At 42.6% G+C, this 20755-nt stretch overlaps 1 protein-coding gene across 2 annotated transcripts in view; it reads right to left on the bottom strand.

The window, feature by feature from the left end:
- LOC124114411 overlaps positions 1-20755 on the bottom strand; it is a 47875-nt gene that overhangs the window by 9052 nt on the left and 18068 nt on the right. For both annotated transcript variants that reach the window (XM_046474966.2, XM_046474967.2), the window contains exons 2-6: positions 11191-11367; positions 9052-10131; positions 7377-7524; positions 6159-6306; positions 929-1038 (exon numbers count right to left, since the gene is read on the bottom strand). In XM_046474966.2, the coding sequence (XP_046330922.2) occupies positions 929-1038; positions 6159-6306; positions 7377-7524; positions 9052-10131; positions 11191-11319 (1615 nt within the window). In that variant the 5' untranslated portion in view covers positions 11320-11367. The remainder of the gene's footprint in view (positions 1-928; positions 1039-6158; positions 6307-7376; positions 7525-9051; positions 10132-11190; positions 11368-20755) is intronic.

Here is a 20755-nt window from a genome sequence, read left to right as displayed (position 1 = left end):
CTCCAAGATTACTGCACGTGGATGGTGTGTGCGTATGTGGCTGCTTGTACTGGTCCGGATTTATAGTGCTAGCTCACTGAGATACCATGCCGCAGTTTAACATGAATACCCCACTCAGACACAGTATACTGACTCCGAGCCAACCAGTCCTTGTTTTAGCCCCTAATGTCGAGCGCCAGACAGGGTAACAACAAGTGCCATCTTTTAACGTCTTTGGTATGACGCGGCCTGGGATCGAACCCCGGACCTTCCGCTCTCCGGGCGGACGCTCTACCACAAGACCACGGAGGTGGTCTCTCTTTATTAAAAGATAAAGGTAGCCCTGGACAATAGCTAGATGTGACTCATCAACATAGCCCTGAATTATGTACAGATGCCCTGGCCAATGGCAGGATGTGACTCACCAAGATAGCCCTGGACAATGGCTAGATGTGACTCAGCAAGATAGCCCTGGACAATTGGTAGATGTGACTCACCAAGACAGCCCTGGACAATAGCTAGATGTGACATACCAAGATAGCCCTGGACAATAGCTAGATGTGACTCACCAACATAGCCCTGAATTATGTACAGATTCCCTGGATAATAGCTTGACGTGACTCACCAAGGTAGCCCTGGACAATAGCTAGATGTGACTCACCAAGATAGCCCTGGACAACAGCTAGATGTGACTCACCAAGACAGCCCCGGACAATAGCTAGATGTGACTCATCAAGATAGCCCTGGACAATAGCTAGATGTGACTCACCAAGATAGCCCAGGACAATAGCTAGATGTGACTCACCAAGACAGCCCTGGACAATAGCTAGATGTGACTCACCGAGGTACCCCTGGACTATAGCTAGATGTGACTCGCCAAGGTAACCCTGGACAATAGCTAGATGTGACTCACCGAGGTACCCCTGGACTATGGCTAGATGTGACTCACCGAGGTACCCCTGGACTATGGCTAGATGTGACCTTGCTTGAATCCTGTGAGGCACAACCATGGTCTCGTAGTTGGAAGTAACGCTTGTTTTGAGAGATGCGTTGAGATACCTGAAAAGAGTGAGTGAGTGAGTTGGGTTTAACGCCGCTTTTAACAGTATACAAGTTATATCGCGGCGCGTCAGCTTAATGTGGGAGGAAAGCCGAAGTGATGCAGGTCTCAGACGTTTACCACTTACGGGTATGGTGCTAACAAACCTAGAAACATAATTGGGGCGAAACGGGATTGGAACCCACAATCATAGGTGCCTAAGGGACGCAACTCTGCACAGCGAAGCGCGGCACCTTAGATGAGTGGGCCTGAAACAAAGTTGTGTTACCTTTGATATTTAATGTGTCTGTACATTTTGACCAGGACTGTCTATTAGAAATAGAACACCTAGATAATTGTAGTATAAAAGTAGTCACTTTTATAGGAAGGTCACCCATAAACCTTTTTTCAAAATGCCTTAGTATACCCCCATTTCTGTATACCACTACTTCTGTTTTATCCAAATTAACAATTCTTACAAAAGCTATCAAGAATTTTATCTTTCCTTTGTGGCCAACCAACATCATCATCAATCACGCATAAAGCATCTGCATATAATGAAATAAGTATTTCCAGAAACTTTGGTCCAACCGTTATACCCCTGAGATTATTATCTTCAATTATCTTATTCAGCAGTTCTAACATAAACATAGAAAAGAAAAAAGCACTGATAACACAACCTTGACGAACACCACAGCTGCTTTTCGAAAGTGACGTCTTCATCTCCATCTATCTTACCACAAACTTAGCACAGAAGTTTTCTCGTTCGTAAGTTTGATTTGATTGGACGGCTATGTTAAGCGTTAGCTTAAAACATAGCTCCAGGCACCATCTCGATATAATACACTGAATAATAGAAGACTGTTTGAAGGCACATAAATGGTTGAAAACAAGGGGTGCCATGACATACAATCATTGTGAGCAACAGCCAAGGTCTCGAGTTTGTTATTAAAGCATTCATAATATATAGTGTGATGTCTTTCTCATTGTTGAAGCCGTCATGTGTCATTCGATAGAAGCGTATCTTAACTCCAAGTCAGATCTGAAAATTTACAGTACTTGGAATATTTAAAATGGAATGGGAATTACCCGGAAGTGGACTCCCCACGCCAAAGCCAATCACATGTCTCCGTTTGTTGGAACCTCCTTACATTATATTAGCTAACATAGACGTTGAATCTTCCTTTTTCTAGTTATTATATCAGAAAACAATTATAGATTTCATATGAGGTCAGACCGTGTTTTTATGGACCCGAAAAAAGATTCGCCCATGTTTGATATTGCTTTTTGGGATCCATTAAAACAGGTTTTGACCTCCAAGGAACTTTATAATTCTATATTATCAACCAAACCTGGCCTCCACAGGAGATATCGCTTGGGTGAGACTACACCACAATGACGTGCAGATCATTATGGCACCATCGATTACCATGATATCGGAATCATAAGGCATCACTAACCTATGCCACAGAAGCTGGTTAGCTGTACTTTTACAAAGAATGACTTTGGAGTGAGTGAGTGAGTGAGTTTGGTTTAACGCCGATTGTAACAGTATTGCAGCTATATCACGGCATCTCAGCTTAATATGGGAGGAAATCCCGAAGTGATGCATGTCACAGACGTTTACCACTTCGGTGAAACCCAGGATCATGGGTATGGTGCTGACAAACCTAGAAACATAATCGACGCGAACCGAGATTCGAACCCACAATCATGGGTTTCTTGCGTGCCCAAGGGACGCAACTCTGTACAGCGAATCGCGGCGCCTAAAACGACTTCCAATGATTTTGGAAGATAATTAGAAGCTCACTCTCGTATGTTTCGATAGCTAATGTTATCGACTTGAGTTGATGTATTTGCCGTCAAAAGACATTAAAGACATTCTCTGTCTTTCCGTCGTTTCCCACACTAAACTGACGCGCTGCGATATCACTGAAATAATCCAACTCACTCATCCAACTCGAATATTCAAAACACCTCCTAAAGGATTCAGCTACTCTTACCCTTAAGAATATGTATGCTTGTATTACCACGACATCGTACAACATGACTGGTACAAGACAAATGCTGGCCTCTGGGTTGTTGCCATCGCCAACACTCTCCCGGGTTGATAAAAACAGCGTCCCCTTTCACTCGTTAATACATACCCTGCTGTGTGGTGAAGTCGCTGTGTGGTGTAGTCGCCATGTGGCGTAGACGCCTTTTAGGCGTAGTCGCTGTGTGGTTTAGTCGCTGTGTGGTGTTGTCGCCGTGTGGTGTAGACGCTGTTTTGTGTAGTCGCTGTGTGGTGTAGTCGCTGTGTGGTGTAGTCACCGTATGGTGTAGTCGCTGTGTGGTGTAGTCGCTGTATGGCGTAGTCACTGTGTGGTGTAGTCACCGTGTGGTGTAGTCACCGTATGGTGTAGTCGCTGTGTGGTGTAGTCGCTGTATGGCGTAGTCACTGTGTGGCGTAGTCACTGTGTGGTGTAGTCACCGTGTGGTGTAGTCACCGTATGGTGTAGTCACTGTATGGTGTAGTCACCGTGTGGTGTAGTCACCGTGTGGTGTAGTCACTGTATGGTGTAGTCACCGTGTCGTGTAGTCACCGTGTGGTGTAGTCACTGTATGGTGTAGTCACCGTGTGGTGTAGTCACTGTGTGGTGTAGTCACTGTGTGGTGTAGTCACCGTGTGGTGTAGTCACCGTGTGGTGTAGTCGCCGTGTGGTGTAGTCACCGTGTGGTGTAGTCACCGTGTGGTGTAGTCACTGTGTGGTGTAGTCGCTGTTTGGTGTAGTCGCTGGTGTAGTCGCCGTATGGTGTAGTCACTGTATGGTGTAGTCACTGTGTGGTGTAGTCGCTGGTGTAGTCGCTGTGTGGTGTAGTCACTGTGTGGTGTAGTCACTGTATGGTGTAGTCACCGTGTGGTGTAGTCACTGTGTGGTGTAGTGGTTGTGTGGTGTAGTCGCTGTGGTGTAGTCACTGTGTGGTGTAGTCACTGTGTGGTGTAGTCACTGTATGGTGTAGTCACCGTGTGGTGTAGTCACTGTATGGTGTAGTCACTGTATGGTGTAGTCACTGTATGGTGTAGTCGCTGTGTGGTGTAGTCACTGTATGGTGTAGTCACTGTGTGGTGTAGTCGCCGTGTGGTGTAGTCACTGTGTGGTGTAGTCACTGTGTGGCGTAGTCGCTGTGTGGTGTAGTCACCGTGTGGTGTAGTCACCGTGTGGTGTAGTCACTGCGTGGTGTAGTCACTGTGTGGTGTAGTCACTGTGTAGTGTAGTCACTGTATGGTGTAGTCACCGTGTGGTGTAGTCACTGTGTGGTGTAGTCACTGTGTGGTGTAGTCACTGTATGGTGTAGTCACTGTATGGTGTAGTCACTGTGTGGTGTAGTCACTGTATGGTGTAGTCACTGTATGGTGTAGTCGCTGTGTGGTGTAGTCGCTGTGTGGTGTAGTCACTGTATGGTGTAGTCACTGTATGGTGTAGTCGCTGTGTGGTGTAGTCACTGTGTGGTGTAGTCACTGTGTGGTGTTGTCACTGTATGGTGTAGTCGCTGTGTGGTGTTGTCACTGTGTGGTGTAGTCGCTGTGTGGTGTAGTCGCTGTGTGGTGTAGTCGTTGTGTGGTGTAGTCGTTGTGTGGTGTAGTCACTGTGTTGAATAGTCGCTGTGTGGTGTAGTCGCCGTGTGGTGTAGTTGCTGTGTGGTGTAGTCGCTGTGTTGTGTAGTCGCTGTTTGGTGTAGTCGCTGTGTGGTGTAGTCGCTGTTTGGCGTAATCGCTGTGTGATGTAGTCGCTGTATGGTGTAGTCGCTGTGTGGTGTAGTCGCTGTGTGGTGTAGTCACTTTGTGGTGTAGGCTTCCGGGGGAGTTTGTGTTGCACACGATGTCCACCGAGGGACATTGCCGTTTGTGCGATGTAAACTGTACGCTTAGATTGCACCTCCACGGTATCTCTCTCGCTGGAACCCATCTTCCCGAGGCAAGAGATTTAACTGACTTTAAAAGTCCAGTTTCCACCCTTGCTGAACTTGGTTGGAATTCCTGGGCTCGACCGTAACGCCACCAGTGGTTATTACGAGTTATGTCCCTTCTAAGCCTCTCATATGGACCAATCAGATTCCACCACTCGTATCACTTGCATTTGCTTCAAACGAAATGGCGGCGCCCAGTCAAAACGATCTGATGGACAATCAAGATCTATATTGTGATAAAATGGGTCTCACATAGCGAAGTGCATCAAATCAAGTGAGCACCTCGATTAAAAACATGAAAAGACTTGAAAAGAAGAATCAACGAGTTGGAGGTGCACATGCTTTGCAAATCCTGCAATCGACAAAAATCTGCACGACATTTTACGAACCGGATTTCGATTTCGGTGCGCGATTTTGATTGACTATGCATAGACTCGTTAGTCCAGCCAAAATGTAACTCCATAACACCAGCCTAGTTCGGCAAGGGTGGAAACTGGACTTTTATAGTCAGTTAACTCCCTTGCCTCGGGAAGATGGGTTCCAGCGAGAGAGACACCGTGGCGGTGCAATCTAAGCGTACAGTTTACATCGCACAAACGGCAATGTCCCTCGGTGGACATCGTGTGCAACACAACCTCCACCGTGGTCTAATATATAGAGTGTCTAATTGGAGAGCTGAAGGTCGTTGGTTTGATTCCATTGCCGCGTCATACCAAAATACGTTAAAAGATGGTACTTGTTGTTACCCAAGGGGATAAAACAAGGACTGGTCGAGTTGGAATCTGTATGCTGTGCTGTGACATGGTATCTCGTTGGCTTCGCATTATAAAACCTGACTAGGAGAAACAGCCATACACCCATGTACATGTGTTCTTAGTAGACTGACATTTAGTCCCAGAAATATATATCCACAAAATAAAATAATAAAATCCAAATGGAGCCCAGAAAAATCATTTAGAGCTGAGGCAATCTTGACTTGCCAAATCATTCTAGACTTGAGTTAGACTTTTCTTTCTTTTTCTCTAGGGTCTGGGAGGCAGGCTTGTATTCTTCGCTATATATCACAAGCTGAATCTAATGGACACGCTTTACCACTACACCGCACATATCGGCCCAATGTATTCCCGGGTGATGGGGAACGTAGTGTATACAAACCCGGAAGTATTGATGAGGATCAAGATGCGATTACCTCTCGGCCCGGATGCTGTCCCCAACCCGGACATGGAACCAGCCGAGTCTGCGCAGAAACATCACACGGTAGTAGCTGTCTTCCGGTGTGTTCAGTTCTGACACGACTGTCTTCAGAGTGGTGATCGCTTCTGGAAGTGTCTCGTCATCTGGGGAAAATAATTGTAATTTGCACGCTTCGTCTTGAAAATGGCGTAAGAAACTTAACCCTGTTCTGATCTATGACAAAGGTGATCGGTGCGCCAACATCAACGGTTATCGATACCAACTAGCTAAGCATAAGATAAGAAATATCATATATGACACGGGTTGGATTTAGGCACTGTGCTGTACACGAAGAGTTGCGCTTCTTGTTTTACCAGGATCCGCTGTTCCGATTTCAGATTAACCCTGATTACGACCCTCAGTTTCAAGTACACTATTGGGCAAAAGAAAGTATACACTTGAAAATGTGACTTGACCAAAAAAATACAAACGTTATCAAAATACTATTAGGCTGAAAAGAGTCGCCGATGACTGCAAACGTAAGGTCTAAGACAAAACTATGATACCCGTATCAAATACATCACCATCGAATAACCATTTCTTGTTTGTGTCACATAGGTGTTTACTTTTTTCTGCCCGGCAGTTTCGTAAACGTCAACGACCTCAGACACACTGGGGGGCACGGGTGGCCCAGTCGTCTAAGGCGCTACGATTCGTTGTGCAGAGTTGCGTCCCTTGGACACGCCAGAAGCCTATGATTGTGGGTTCGAATCCCGGTTCGCCCCGATTATGTTTCTAGGTTTGTCAGCACCATACTCGTGCTGGTGGGTTTCACCGAAGTGGTAAACGTCTGAGACCTGCATCACTTCGGGCTTTCCTCCCACATTAAGCTGACACGCCGCGATATAACTGGAATACTGTTAAAAGCGGCGTTAAACCCAACTCACCCACCCATCAGACACACTGGCTTTCCTCCCACATCAAGCTGACACCGGTGATATAACTGAAAGACTGTTTAAAGCTGCGTACAACTTAACTCACTGATTCGCTTCTTCAAACTATTTGGAGGCGCTTAGTACAAATCAGTATGGCCATATTTCTTCACCAGCCTTGTAATAGCATTTAGGAAGACAGTAAGAAGTGTCACTCAGACAAGGCCGAAGTTCTGTCGCAAGACATGCAGATAACATAAAGCTACTTTCATAGTCTTCCGCAGTAAAATATCCCTGCTAACCTTTCAGTGAAACGGCCCAAAATCCCCGTAGTAGTAACTGTTCCCTGGCGGTGCCCACTCTACCAGACGCCTCTGCCATCCCCGAGTAGAAGAGCTGGGACCGACCTGGGCCGAGCGCTGAGAGTGTCCCCTCCTCGTGCAGCACAACCTAGGGCAGCACGGAAGTACCACACATACAGGCATAGCAAGGCGGTTTTTATAAATACAAAACCAGACAAAGCAAATGTAAAATTAATACGAATTTTGAAAATACTGGATCCTGATTCAAAATCACACCTCTGATTGGAACAGCTGATTTAACGGGCGCGTCACCGTGGTAGGTGAGGTGAAATGGGGTTTAATGTCGCGTCCAAGATTATTGCAATTATATAGCGACGTGCATGCACGTGTGTGTGTGTGTGTGTGTGGCTGCTTGTACTAGTCCGGACTGATGCCGAGTTATAGTGCTAGCACACTGAGATATCATGCCCCAGTTTAACATGAATACCCCACTCAGACACAGTATACTGACTCCGAGCCGACCAGTCCTTGTTTTAGCCCCTAAATGCCGAGCGCCAGACAGGGTAACAACAAGTACCATCCTTTAACGTCTTTGGGTATGACGCGGCCGGGGATCGAACCCCGGACCTTCCGCTCTCCAGGCGGACGCTCTACCACTAGACTACGGAGGCGGTCCGCATCACCTTGGTAGATAATATGTATAGAAAAGTACTTTCCTCATCATTGTCGAGAGGCATTTTGACACAATTGCATGTCACAGAGTATGTGTGGCAATACATTTTGGGTAGAAAACACGAAGAAATCAAATAAGAGTGTATTTCAAGTTTAGGTCACAACTGAAAGCGAGACATTTGGCACTTGTCCAGATCCGACTGTGACGAAAATATTAGTGAGGGGTGTTACGTCACAATAGCAACTCGCGGTATATAACAACACTTTGGCTTGAGTTGGCTTAAGACGTTGGCTATGCCACACACTTTCAATGACTGTCACCCATACGAGTAAAGTGTATTGATCTTAAAAACGATGTCTGACCACATACAGAATTAACATATCCAGAGTATTTGTTAGATGTTCTACCTGATGTAGATCGACGTTATCTTGACTGGGAGTTCCCTTTCTGAATATATAACTCCAGACGTAGCTCATATCAATGAGTGAGTGAGTGGGTGAGTTGGGTTTAACGCCGTTTTTAACAGTATTCCAGTTATATCGCGGCGTGTCGGCTTAATGTGGGAGGAAAGCCCGAAGTGATGCAGGTCTCAGACGTTTACCATTTCGGTGAAACCCACGAGCACGGGTATGGTGCTGACAAACCTAGAAACATAATCGGGGCGAACCGGGATTCGAACCCACAATCATAGGTTTCTGGCGAGCCCAAGGGACACAACTCTGCATAGCGAATAGCGGCGCCTTAGACGACTGGGCCACCCGTGGCCCCTAGCTCATATCAACCGGGTGGGAACCGGTCTTCAGAAACCCATACTTGTCATAAGGGGCAAGTATCGGGCGGATCGGGTTGTCAGGTTTAGGATACATGTCATCGCATCCCAGTTGCGTTGATCGATGCTCATGATGTCAGTCGCTGGATTGTCCGGGACAGAGTCGATTATTTACAGGCTGTCATCATATAGTTGGAATTTTGTGGCGTTAAACAACAAACAAATAAACTTACCTCTAGGTACACGCGGTAGGTGTTCTCTCCGGAGGTGTTCACAGCCTGGGTCAAGGTTGTCTCCAGTGACCGGAAGTTGTCATGAGGAAAACCTAGCACTCTACCATTAGTTCTTACAGAACCTTCTTGGCGCATGAGCAGTAGCATTGCACCGAGAAAGTCAACTATTGGCTTACGTTGTGGGTCGTGGTGATTCACATGGGGAATATCTTTGTTGACAAATGCACGAATGAAACTGTCGACCTTCATCTGATTCAGACTAACATTAAAGTCAAGTATGACATTTTCCCGCAGTGGTACAGCAGTACGGAGCTTATATTCACTAACACTGGATTTGCCCAACAGCGACGTTGCTTCCGCCGCGCCGAAATACCCCTCAAGTCGACACAGGGACACAGCGTCAGATTTAAGACGAGGAGGAAGTCGAGCGAGCTGGAGACCGACGGCATGTTCCAGGTTGTCGGCTTGGTTGGGATACTGGGAGAAAAGCGCCAAAGCATCCTCCGGACCTCTTAAACGTTCAGCTAGTTCTTCAAGGCTCAGAAGGTCCCCGTGAGCTTGTACAACAGAGCAGATCTGTAGGATTAAACCAGGTCTGTGGTCACATGCCCGGACAATGTCGACCACCGTCTGTCGTGTGAGATCTCGGTGAAACACAGGTGACAAAAGTTGACAACATCTCGACTCGCTCAGAGGAGACAGTTTACAGACTAGCGGTCGGAGCATGGGTGACATGCGCACGCACACACGTGACGTCATGATGACACTGGCGACCACGGTGTCTTCTATCATTTGTTGCAGAAACGAAACAGTCTTCTGATACAAGTCCTTCCGGTCTACAATCGCTTCAAACTTCGTCAAGAGAAAAACTACTCGGAGACTTGGCGTCACTTTGGAAAGAGTTTCAACTGCTGCCAATACGTCACTCTCTGAAAGGTCGTCACCTGCCTCGTAACCCAAGGCAGTAGCCAATGAAATCAACAGCTGCCTCCATGATGTAATTCCAGAACAATGGATAGTGACGTCACGGAGAGCCTCGTTCCCGAGGCCATGACAGGTGCTCCTCAGAACCCGGATTACCTGAAATGAGAGGACATGCATGTCACTGTGTTCAACTGTCACTGAAACAAATAATCCTATTTATACAAATGAACTAATAAATAGACGACGTTTAACATGAACATTATTCTCAGTTTATGATTCGATCTTATACTCAATGCTGAAGGTTATGTTTAATTTTAATCATTGTTTTGTTCTACTCGAAGAAAAATCATAAATTCAAATGTCACAGTGAAATAAAATATATGTCCTTGAATTCAAAGGAGGTTCGAAGCATTGGCGAACATGCGTTCAGTACAATCTATAACTTCTTTCTCGGCAGTTGACCGTGGCCTTGTGGGTAGAGCGTCTACCCAGAGAGCTGAAGGTGGATGGTTCAATCCCCGGTCTCGTCATACCAAATGACGTTAAAGATGGTACTTGTTGTTGCCTTGCCTGTTGCATTGCACGAATTGGGTAAAACAAGGACTGGTCGGATCGGAGTATACTGTGTCCATGTTGGGGTGGTGTAGTCTCCATGTTAAACTGCGGCTTTAGTCTGGACAAGTACAATCAGCCACACACGCACACGCACAAATTCAAACAAACGCATGTGCATGCACGTCGCTGAAATAAGTGCAGTAATCTTGAACGCGACGTTAAACCCTATAACATATAGTCCATTGGTCTTCTTTTTGAGTGAGCTGAGCTAACATCACCCCGGCCGAATCTTGTACTTGGTATAAAGTTAAACAATGGGGTGCCTCTCCGCACAGCGATCGCAGCATCGAGACTCCCGACCTAGGCATCACCTGCCTACATTACACAGTGTGTCTCATTCTGTCACCGTAAAATACCATGAACTCATTCGTCGCATAAGCGGCGCTTATAATAGCCATCCAATCAGATCACGCCCATCAGCAAAAGAAACAATGTGCACTTACGAGAAATGGAGACAGTGGTGGTGACGTCACTTCCAAAAGGAGGCTTATTGGGGTCGTGAACATTTACCATAACAGAATGGACATACAATAAACTGGATTATCGAGGATGACAAAGGCTACGGTGCAATACTTTACCTTTGGGCACAGTATTTGTTACCTCTTTTGCGAAATATGTCTTCCCTGAGGAGATTTCACCGTAGATGACGACCAGGCGGCGTCGGCGTAGATACAGATCATCGTGGATTGCGTCTCTTTGCTCATCACGTGACACGTTAGATTTCTGCATCCTTCCCTGGCCAAGATGGCCAGGAGTTTACCCCGCCACACTACATATCTGTAAAGGAGCGGTTGAACTACATAACTGTAAAGACGGGGTTGAACTACATAACTGTAAAGACGGGGGTTGAACTACATAACTGTAAAGACGGAGTTAAACTACATAACTGTAAAGACGGGGGTTGAACTACATAACTGTAAAGACGGGGGTTGAACTACATAACTGTAAAGACGGGATTGAACTTCATATATATGTAAAGAGAGGTTACACTACATAACTGTAAAGACGGGAGTTGAACTACATATCTGCAAAGAGAGGTTAAACTCCATAACTGTAAAGACGGGAGTTAAACTCCATATATATGTAAGGAGAAGTTAAACTACATAACTGTAAAGACGGGGTTGAACTTCATATATATGTAAAGAGAGGTCAAACTACATATCTGTAAAGACAGAGTTGAACTACATATCTGTAAAGACGGAGTTGAACTACATATTTGTAAAGACGGAGGTTGAACTTCATATCTGTAAAGACGGAGTTGAACTACATATCTGTAAAGTCGGAGTTGAACTACATATCTGTAAAGACGGGGTTGAACTACATAACTGTAAAGACAGAGTTGAACTACATATCTGTAAAGGAGGAGTTTAACTACATATCTGTAAAGACGGGGTTGAACTACATAACTGTAAAGACAGAGTTGAACTACATATCTGTAAAGGAGGAGTTGAACTACATATCAGTAAAGGAGGAGTTGAACTACATATCTGTAAAGGAGGAGTTGAACTACATATCTGTAAAGGACGGAGTTGAACTACATATCTGTAAAGGAGGAGTTGAACTACATATCAGTAAAGGAGGAGTTGAACTACATAACTGTAAAGGAGGAGTTGAACTACATATCTGTAAAGACGGGGTTGAACTACATAACTGTAAAGACAGAGTTGAACTACATATCAGTAAAGGAGGAGTTGAACTACATATCAGTAAAGGAGGAGTTTAACTACATATCAGTAAAGGAGGAGTTGAACTACATAACTGTAAAGACAGAGTTGAACTACATATCAGTAAAGGAGGAGTTGAACTACATATCTGTAAAGGAGGAGTTGAACTACATATCTGTAAAGACGGGGTTGAACTACATAACTGTAAAGGAGGAGTTGAACTACATATCTGTAAAGACAGAGTTGAACTACATATCAGTAAAGACAGAGTTGAACTACATATCAGTAAAGGAGGAGTTGAACTACATATCAGTAAAGGAGGAGTTGAACTACATAACTGTAAAGGACGGAGTTGAACTACATATCAGTAAAGGAGGAGTTGAACTACATATCTGTAAAGACAGAGTTGAACTACATATCTGTAAAGACGGAGTTGAACTACATATCTGTAAAGGAGGAGTTGAACTACATATCTGTAAAGACGGGGTTGAACTACATATCTGTAAAGTCGGAGTTGAACTACATAACTGTAATGACGGGGGTTGAACTACATATCTGTAAAGACGGGGGTTGAACTTCATATCTGTAAAGACGGAGTTGAACTACATATCTGTAAAGACGGGGGTTGAACTTCATATCTGTAAAGACGGAGTTGAACTACATATCTGTAAAGACGGGGGTTGAACTTCATATCTGTAAAGACGGAGTTGAACTACAGTTAATAAGTTCGGCAAATGTTTGCTGTATTTGTGCTCAGTACTTAACATTCACATAATGAATCGGAGATGTGGCTCTGACTCGGATGTTGGTGATTTTACGTACGTAGGTCATAATGGGACTAGTGTCATTGATTATGTTACATTTCACCACAACTATTTCATTGCTGTACTGACTCTATTATTACGTAACATTTCATAGACATTTAGTAGTAAAGGTAATAGGGGTTCTGGACCACTTCCACTGGAGCCAGATTTATTACCTATACTGCTACTACAGGGGGGATTTTTTATGCCAAAATGATTATGCGATTCAATGATAGTCATGAGATTGGCTCTAGCTCACCAATACCTGGGGCCAATCATTGCTTCTGTTAGTATAAAAATGATGATGCGATTCAACGAAAGTCGTTTTAAAAGAAACATCAATATTAATTAATAATGGATAAAATTTACTATAGCCCACGAGGATATTGGAAAGGTGTAGGAGCAATAAAAAAATTAGCCACCGCGGCTAAGGTATCTAAAGATGTGGCCAAGGATTGGTTAAAGAAACAAGCGATGTGGCAGATATATTTACCGGCACCGCGTTATATACCGAGGAAGAAGTTTGATATTGTTACAACGAATGAAGTTCATCAGGATGACCTCTTGTTTCTTCCCCACGATAAGGTAAAACGCAAAACGTATAAATACGCTTTAACCGTTGTGGATGTGGCTAGTCGATACAAAGAGGCTGAGCCATTAACATCGAAAGAATCAACAGAGGTAGCTAATGCACTGAGTCGCATATACAAACGTGGACCGCTAAAATGGCCTAAGCTATTTCAAGTAGATCCCGGTCGCGAGTTTATGGGATCGGTAACTAAACTGTTAACAAAGCATGATGTCGAAATCGTCCGTGGTGAAAGAGAGGCCCACCGCAGTCAAGCTATCGTCGAAAGATTTAACCGGACATTAGCGGAACGTTTGTTTGGCTATCAGTATGGGATCGAAATGAAATCCGAGCGATTGAGATCAACCGAATGGGTGACACGTTTATCAGCCATTGTATCAGCGTTGAATAATGAAGTAACGAGATTAATAGGGAAGAAACCATCCGATGCGATTAAAATGAAATCCGTGACTTCCGAATCTTCAGCACCGAGGAGAGGCAAAGAACGAAAACTTCCGGATAGAGTAAGGGTAAGATATTTATACCAGGCCGGTGAACTCGAAAGGAGGCCTACGTCGCGCAACCGATCCCATATGGTCCCTTAAGACGTATAACATTAGTCGATTGGTTACGAAAGAAGGAGAGCCTATTCTTTATTATCTTCAAGATGGACTGGGTAGGGCATTTGTACGAGAAGAGTTGTTCATAGTTCCCGACGGTACGGTATTACCACCATAACCATAAGCATAGGTATTTACACCATCATTATCAATCCATCTCTTTGTATCTAAGGGGGATAATGATGTCTTGTTCATTCTTAATCCATATATCCTATGATTGTAACTTCTTAAAGAGTTCATCTCGTGTTTGAACGTTCTACCGTTGAATAATGATTCTTTATACTGTTCGTGTTTGATATGCTTTTTTACAACATACTTCTTAACACCCTTAGCTTTTCTTATCTCCCCATTATCGGACTTCTTTATAGAATACATCTTAGGTCTTAATCCTACATACTCCGCTATAGGGGTCCCAGCACATTCATCCTTCATCTTACCTAACACCTTTTTATTTACTACGCTGTGCAGTGGATTATCTTTTGGGTAATCGCTCGTGTCGTACATATCTATTTTTTCTGCCATATCTTTATACACATCCTCGGTTTGTATTTCCAACAACAAAGAATCTGTGTCGGTATATAACACCTCGCATCTATCGCCGTATTGCTTCTTAAGTTCGTTGTAATAAAAGTCATACATTAAGTGTTTTGACAAGTCGAGAATACTCATACCGACGTACACCGGTCTGTTGAATTTTATATTACTCTTCTGCATATGCAACGCGGCTAAGTCATTATCGAATATCTTGCTTCTGTTAAAAGCCGGGCTGGCTATAAGTTTCCTGAGTCTTTCTTCCTCATTAGATCTGACTAATTTAACATCAACACGCTTCCTTAGATTCTCCATAGTTTTACCAAATACCGAGTTATTCATGAGCTTATACAGATTCTTTTCGAAATCGCTGGTAGCTATCTTTCTTAAATCTGTGTTCAACCTTATATAGGGCTCCATCCAAGGGCTTTGATCGAACTTTAGAACTCTGTGTATTTTCTTAAGTTTCATACCTAACGATAGATACAACTGGAGATTTCTGTAGTGAACTATATATTTTGTCTTATCCATCAAATTTGGTACGAGTTTTTCTACGTTAGCTAACCTACTATTACCCATCAAGGAGCGTTGATATTCCGACATCCAATCTTTATTAACCATTAATCTTTCGGGAGCTAGCAGATAACTGTTATGATCTTTATGTAACGAACTTGGATATTCCAAGTCAACTTCTAGTATGTACCCTTTATTCGCATCATTATTATGGATATTAATAACATTGATATTATCGATATCATTGACCCATTCAAAACCACCCGTGGGTAAAGGTTGACTCATAGCCCATCTGTACAAGATGTTGGCGTCGAGATATAATATGTGAGTGTCTGGTTTACTCGGATCGTATCCTTCCACTAATTTATTATTAGCCTTAGAATACCTTTTAGCTGCCATCGATATACCACCTCTTAATCCTTTCTCAATAAACAAGTGCATATCGTAATCTGTGAGTAGTTTTAGTTCTACGCCGGTCTTCTTCAACAATGCATCCCACGATAATCCGGGACTGGAATAGTACCATGCCGGGTCCAAGCCATATTGTTTGAAACATGTCTTTCTAAATATCTCGAATATATCGGCGAGTAACAGTACATCGGTTTTTAAGTACAGATCGTGATAATCGCCTAAATTCTTACAACCTAATTTATCCCAGACCGTCAGAGCGTGTTCATAATCAGCATCTGTTATTCTAGATTCTGTTAAGTTACTATAGAATGATTCGAGGGGTGGTAATTCAGTTTCTTCGAATCTAGACCAATCATCCATATATTCGTAAGGATATACACCTTTTCTCAGCAACAAATGACGAGTTATCTTATCGGTATATTTATTTGTTATGGCAAAGTCATCGGGATTGTTTGCATTAGCTAAATTGTCCAGGGAAGATAACAGAAACTGTACGGAGTCTATGAATCTAAGCCCATTACTTTGCTTTGTTCTAGATTTCCCATCCTTGTCCCTATAATGTATAGGTTTAGTCAACGAGAACGATATGTATTTTTCCATATTGTTAGGAATGCACGTTAAACCGCCGTCGGTTTTCGAGATAGCTTGCATAATGAGATGTGAATCGTATCCCCTAAGGTTATGAAACACAACGGGGATGGGTATTGTTTGAGAGTTCATTTTTAGTTTCAAGTTACACTCGTTATGAGCGGCTCCCCGATAATTACCCGTGACGTGACAATGATCTCTTACGGAATCCCCATCCAGGGGTTTATTACAAACGTGACAACTCGTTGATTTCTTATGGGCCCTCCAATCATCCCTCGTCATACGCATGGGTTTCTTACACGATAATTTTTCCCTGATTATTCTCTCTTCATTTTGTAGATATTCTAGGAACTTTCCCGCTGCATCGGGACCTCTGTAAATCACGGGCGGGTTTGTTTTTCCATCATACCTTACAACTATATATCCAAACCCACAAGGAATATGTTCTTGAGTTTTGTACGTAAAACTATTATCAGTATTGCTATGGTTGGTATTTTCTATGGGTTTGATAAGCGCTTCGAAGTCGGCGTAAATTACGTACGGTACTGGCATTTGATTACAATAATGTTCAAATTTTAATATATTTTTTCCTTCTTTAGGCATATCGATCCTGATAGCATTCTGTCCAACACCTCTACAGTCTTCTTTATGCGCTTCTAATAGATCTTGTCTGCTGTACCCATGTAGGCATCTTTCACAGAAATATTTCTTTCCCTTATATTTAGTTTGATCGTATAATAGCTTGTTTAAACTCTTTATCCACGTATAATGATATTTACCATCTTTTTCGATCAGAAATGAATTGATTCTGGGGATATTTTCCGGAGCGGAGCTTATCCTGTGTACAACAATTCCTTTAGAATGTCCGAAAACATTTATAGCTAAATTATTTTGCTTTTCCACCTTATCAATTTGTGATATTGGTGTAGGTTCGTCTATACCATCGAAGTTGAGTCCATCGTTTTGGGGATAGCTAGAAGGTCTATCCGGATGCTTGTCTACGGGGAACAATGCAGATCTTATCATCATTCTGAAACAGTCATCGGATTTATTTTTTACGTTAATTATGGCTTTTTTCTTCTTATAATACGGAGGTAAATCTATATAAGATCCACCTTTGAAAGGCATATAATTCGCTATATCTAAATATAAACTATCGATTTTATCAACACCCCAACCCGAACCTCTATTAGTCCAGCGTTCTAAAGTTTCCTGTATCCTCTGAATTGATGTATCTAATGATGAGTTTATAGTATCGGATTCGGTTATAACTTCTTGATTGCTACGGAAATATGGTTCGGTATATTCGGTGCTATCGTCTGTGTTACTTTTACTCAATGTCATTTTAATCGTCAGCTGGTATTTTATACTATGTAAATCATCTAATTCCTCGTTAATTTTACTTGATATGATGGGCTTAATATCGTTAACATCCATGTTGGAATTAATATCCATCTTCCAACCTCTTAGATATTTACCAACGCCGGCGGATGTGGGTACAAATATTAATTCTTGTTGTTGATTATCATTATCATCATTATTAGGTTGAATATCATTATCAATAGGTTGATTATTATCTAGTAAAGCGATCAATTCAGCTCTTCTCATTCGAGAATAACCTCTCAGCCCACTGTTTCTCGCTCGAACTTTTGAGTTCTCTAACAGTCTGGGGTCTGTTGTATTCCAAACCGAGTAAATCCATCAATTCAGCTTTTCTCATACGAGAATATCCACGCAGTCCACTTTGCTTTGCCATAGCTTTTAATTCTCTGACAAAAACCATTGTGGTTGAATGGTATATGCAAAATGAGACAAATGTCTAATTGGTTGTTTTCATATATCTAAATACATATTCTCCCCAACCTATTCCTCTCATTGATGTAATCTCTCTTCCTAGCATTAATAATCTGGTTCCTGACCCTATCAGCACCGTGTTCCTTACATAAACAATAACGACCTTTGACCCCTATCCCGCATACAGAACACGTATAGTTAATGTTTCCGCGCCTGATGTAATAATTGTGTATGCCGCAGTAAAAAAAATCAACACAGCGTCGGTTACAAAGGGTAGTCTTTCCCATGAGTGTAAACTTGCAGTTATTCATGGTATATACATCTATCATATCATTTGTCTAAATGCAAATCACAGCTACACTGTGAGATATTGATTATGCTATTTATAGATCATAGCCACAGCTGTCACTCTGACTTATGCATGGTATAGCTGAAAATCAATAGAGAAGTCAATCCAATAATAATAAATGTGACCTCTCGGTTCTTTTGTTCCTCTGACGGTGTATAAAACTGACTCATTGTTGGTCTTGGTATTGGGTCTAGTTTTTTCCCATAAACGAGGAAGTATTCGTGCATGGCAGATTCGACATCCTTAAACGTTTGAATTGAATGTCCTTCCTTAATCAGTTGTTCATGAATAAAGTCTAATCTCTTCATTCTCTGCTGTGTATATTGTAACTGGGCTGCTTGGTATTGTTCTAAAGCTTCGTTATGTCGTTTACGCTCCTCTTCAACTTCTTTAGCGTTTGATTCCCTCATACTGGAAAATAAATAATTACTCCCCGAAAAAGCTAGAGCATTAACAACAGCTCCACCGACCATCATCGCAATTGTTGCCATTTTTATATGAATATAAATATTCAAATGTTTAATTACTTCATTATGTCTTCCGGGATAAGTCCTTGTTTGATGAGCATATCCTTCGTTGCCATAGCTAATCCAATATCCAGAACCATCATTGGTATGTCATATCCATTAAAATCTAGCTTGGGAGGTGTGGCTTTAGTAATCATTTTAGCCATACGGGCATAGCCAATGGCCAAGCCGGTGACCACCGCTGAATGATACGTCGCGTTTACCAACATTTTACCGTCTGTAGCTGGAGTAGTCATGCTTCTTATAGCATTATATGAGGACTAACCTCTAATTGAACTTCTTGTTGCGGCGGGGGTGACGTTTTCTCTTCTCCGGTCTTATAAAAGAACCATACAACCGCTATACCAGCAACTCCTACTAGTGCCCATGTTTTAATCGGATTAATATTTGAATTATTTATTAATTTCGCTTTGCGCGCCAGCCCTCCCTTTCTTCCTGCAGCTATTTTCAAAGGATTCTTAGTAACTCTGGGTTGTTTTTTTGTTTTCTCATTCACATGTGGTGCATCCTCATTCACTGGTGGTGGTTCCTCATTCACTTGTTGTTCCGCAATCTGTTGTGTGTTCACAATCTGTTGTTCCTCGTTCACAATCTGTGGTGTCACCTGTTGTGATTGTGTCTCCATTTATATTATTAAGTGGGCACGTATGTTTAAATTGACAATACCTAGCCGTTATTAAAGCTGTGGTGAACGGAGCTAAGAACATTCCGAATCTATGATAAAACTCACAGCTCACTGCGCTTATAGCGTGTTCGATGAATGGGTCTTTCTCGAGAGATTCGCATAAATACAGGCGATGTTCTGCCGGGATGGGGAGAAACGTACTAGCTATGGCTGTGTATAGTTGTAATATAGAAGACCCTATCGTTTTAGTCATGGTAGCTTCCAGTCTAGACTCGTAACGCGCGTACAGTTTTTTAATCTCTTCGTCGGTCATTTTATCAATTTTTTCGATGGTATAATTTTCTCCCAAATATTGGGAACATTTTCCACCGGCTACCAAAGCCGCGAGTCTTTCTCTATGTTTATCTAAAGATTTATCTAAAGATTTATCAGCATTTTGATCTGCATCAGATTCTTTGAGCATTTGTTCGATGAGTTCGTCGCATTCCATAATGTAATACCTAAGGAGATATTTAAGTCTAACATAATATAATATGACATATCCAATACAACCCGTAATAATGAACTGTTGCGAAAGAATGAGGATTTCGAACCACATTTTATGTAATATTAACCGCTAATGTTCAATTTGCTACATTTTGCTATAATTTTGCTATTTTTGCGATAATTTTGCTATATTTTGCTACATTTTGCTATAATTTTGCTACAATTTTGCTATAATTTTGCTATAATTTGCTAAGCAATTGCATAAGCAGCTGGTTGATCGGTTTTTAATACGAGTTTACAGTGCTTCGTTGCCGCTAACTGTTTTCTGACTTTATCTCGTTCGCCCTTGGTATAAATGACATCATTTTCGCGTAAACATTCCTCGAATGAATCTCGATCTTTGCAATGAAACAGTGCTACCCATTTGGTCTGCTCTCTGAGATCTTTCAGGACAGAGTTGTATTTTTGTGTAAGTACCCAAACGCTATGTTGAGTATGCCGTCCGGAGAATGCTAAATACGAAAGCATATCTTTCTTTTTTGTGAGTTCTTTACTTGCGCTGCAGTCGTCTATTACGAAAAGGGTCGATTGTCCTTTGTATTTTTCGTGACATACTCGTAAGCAGTCTTGTAAACGATCGCCCGGATCGACTCTGTGTACCCCGTCATCATTCATTACCCAATCTC

This window comes from Haliotis rufescens, unplaced genomic scaffold, assembly GCF_023055435.1.
Source record: "Haliotis rufescens isolate VD_foot unplaced genomic scaffold, xgHalRufe1.0.p SCAF_8, whole genome shotgun sequence".
Lineage (NCBI taxonomy): Eukaryota > Metazoa > Mollusca > Gastropoda > Lepetellida > Haliotidae > Haliotis > Haliotis rufescens.
Note: the sequence above shows the minus strand (reverse complement) of the source record. Positions and strands in the feature narration are given on the sequence as shown.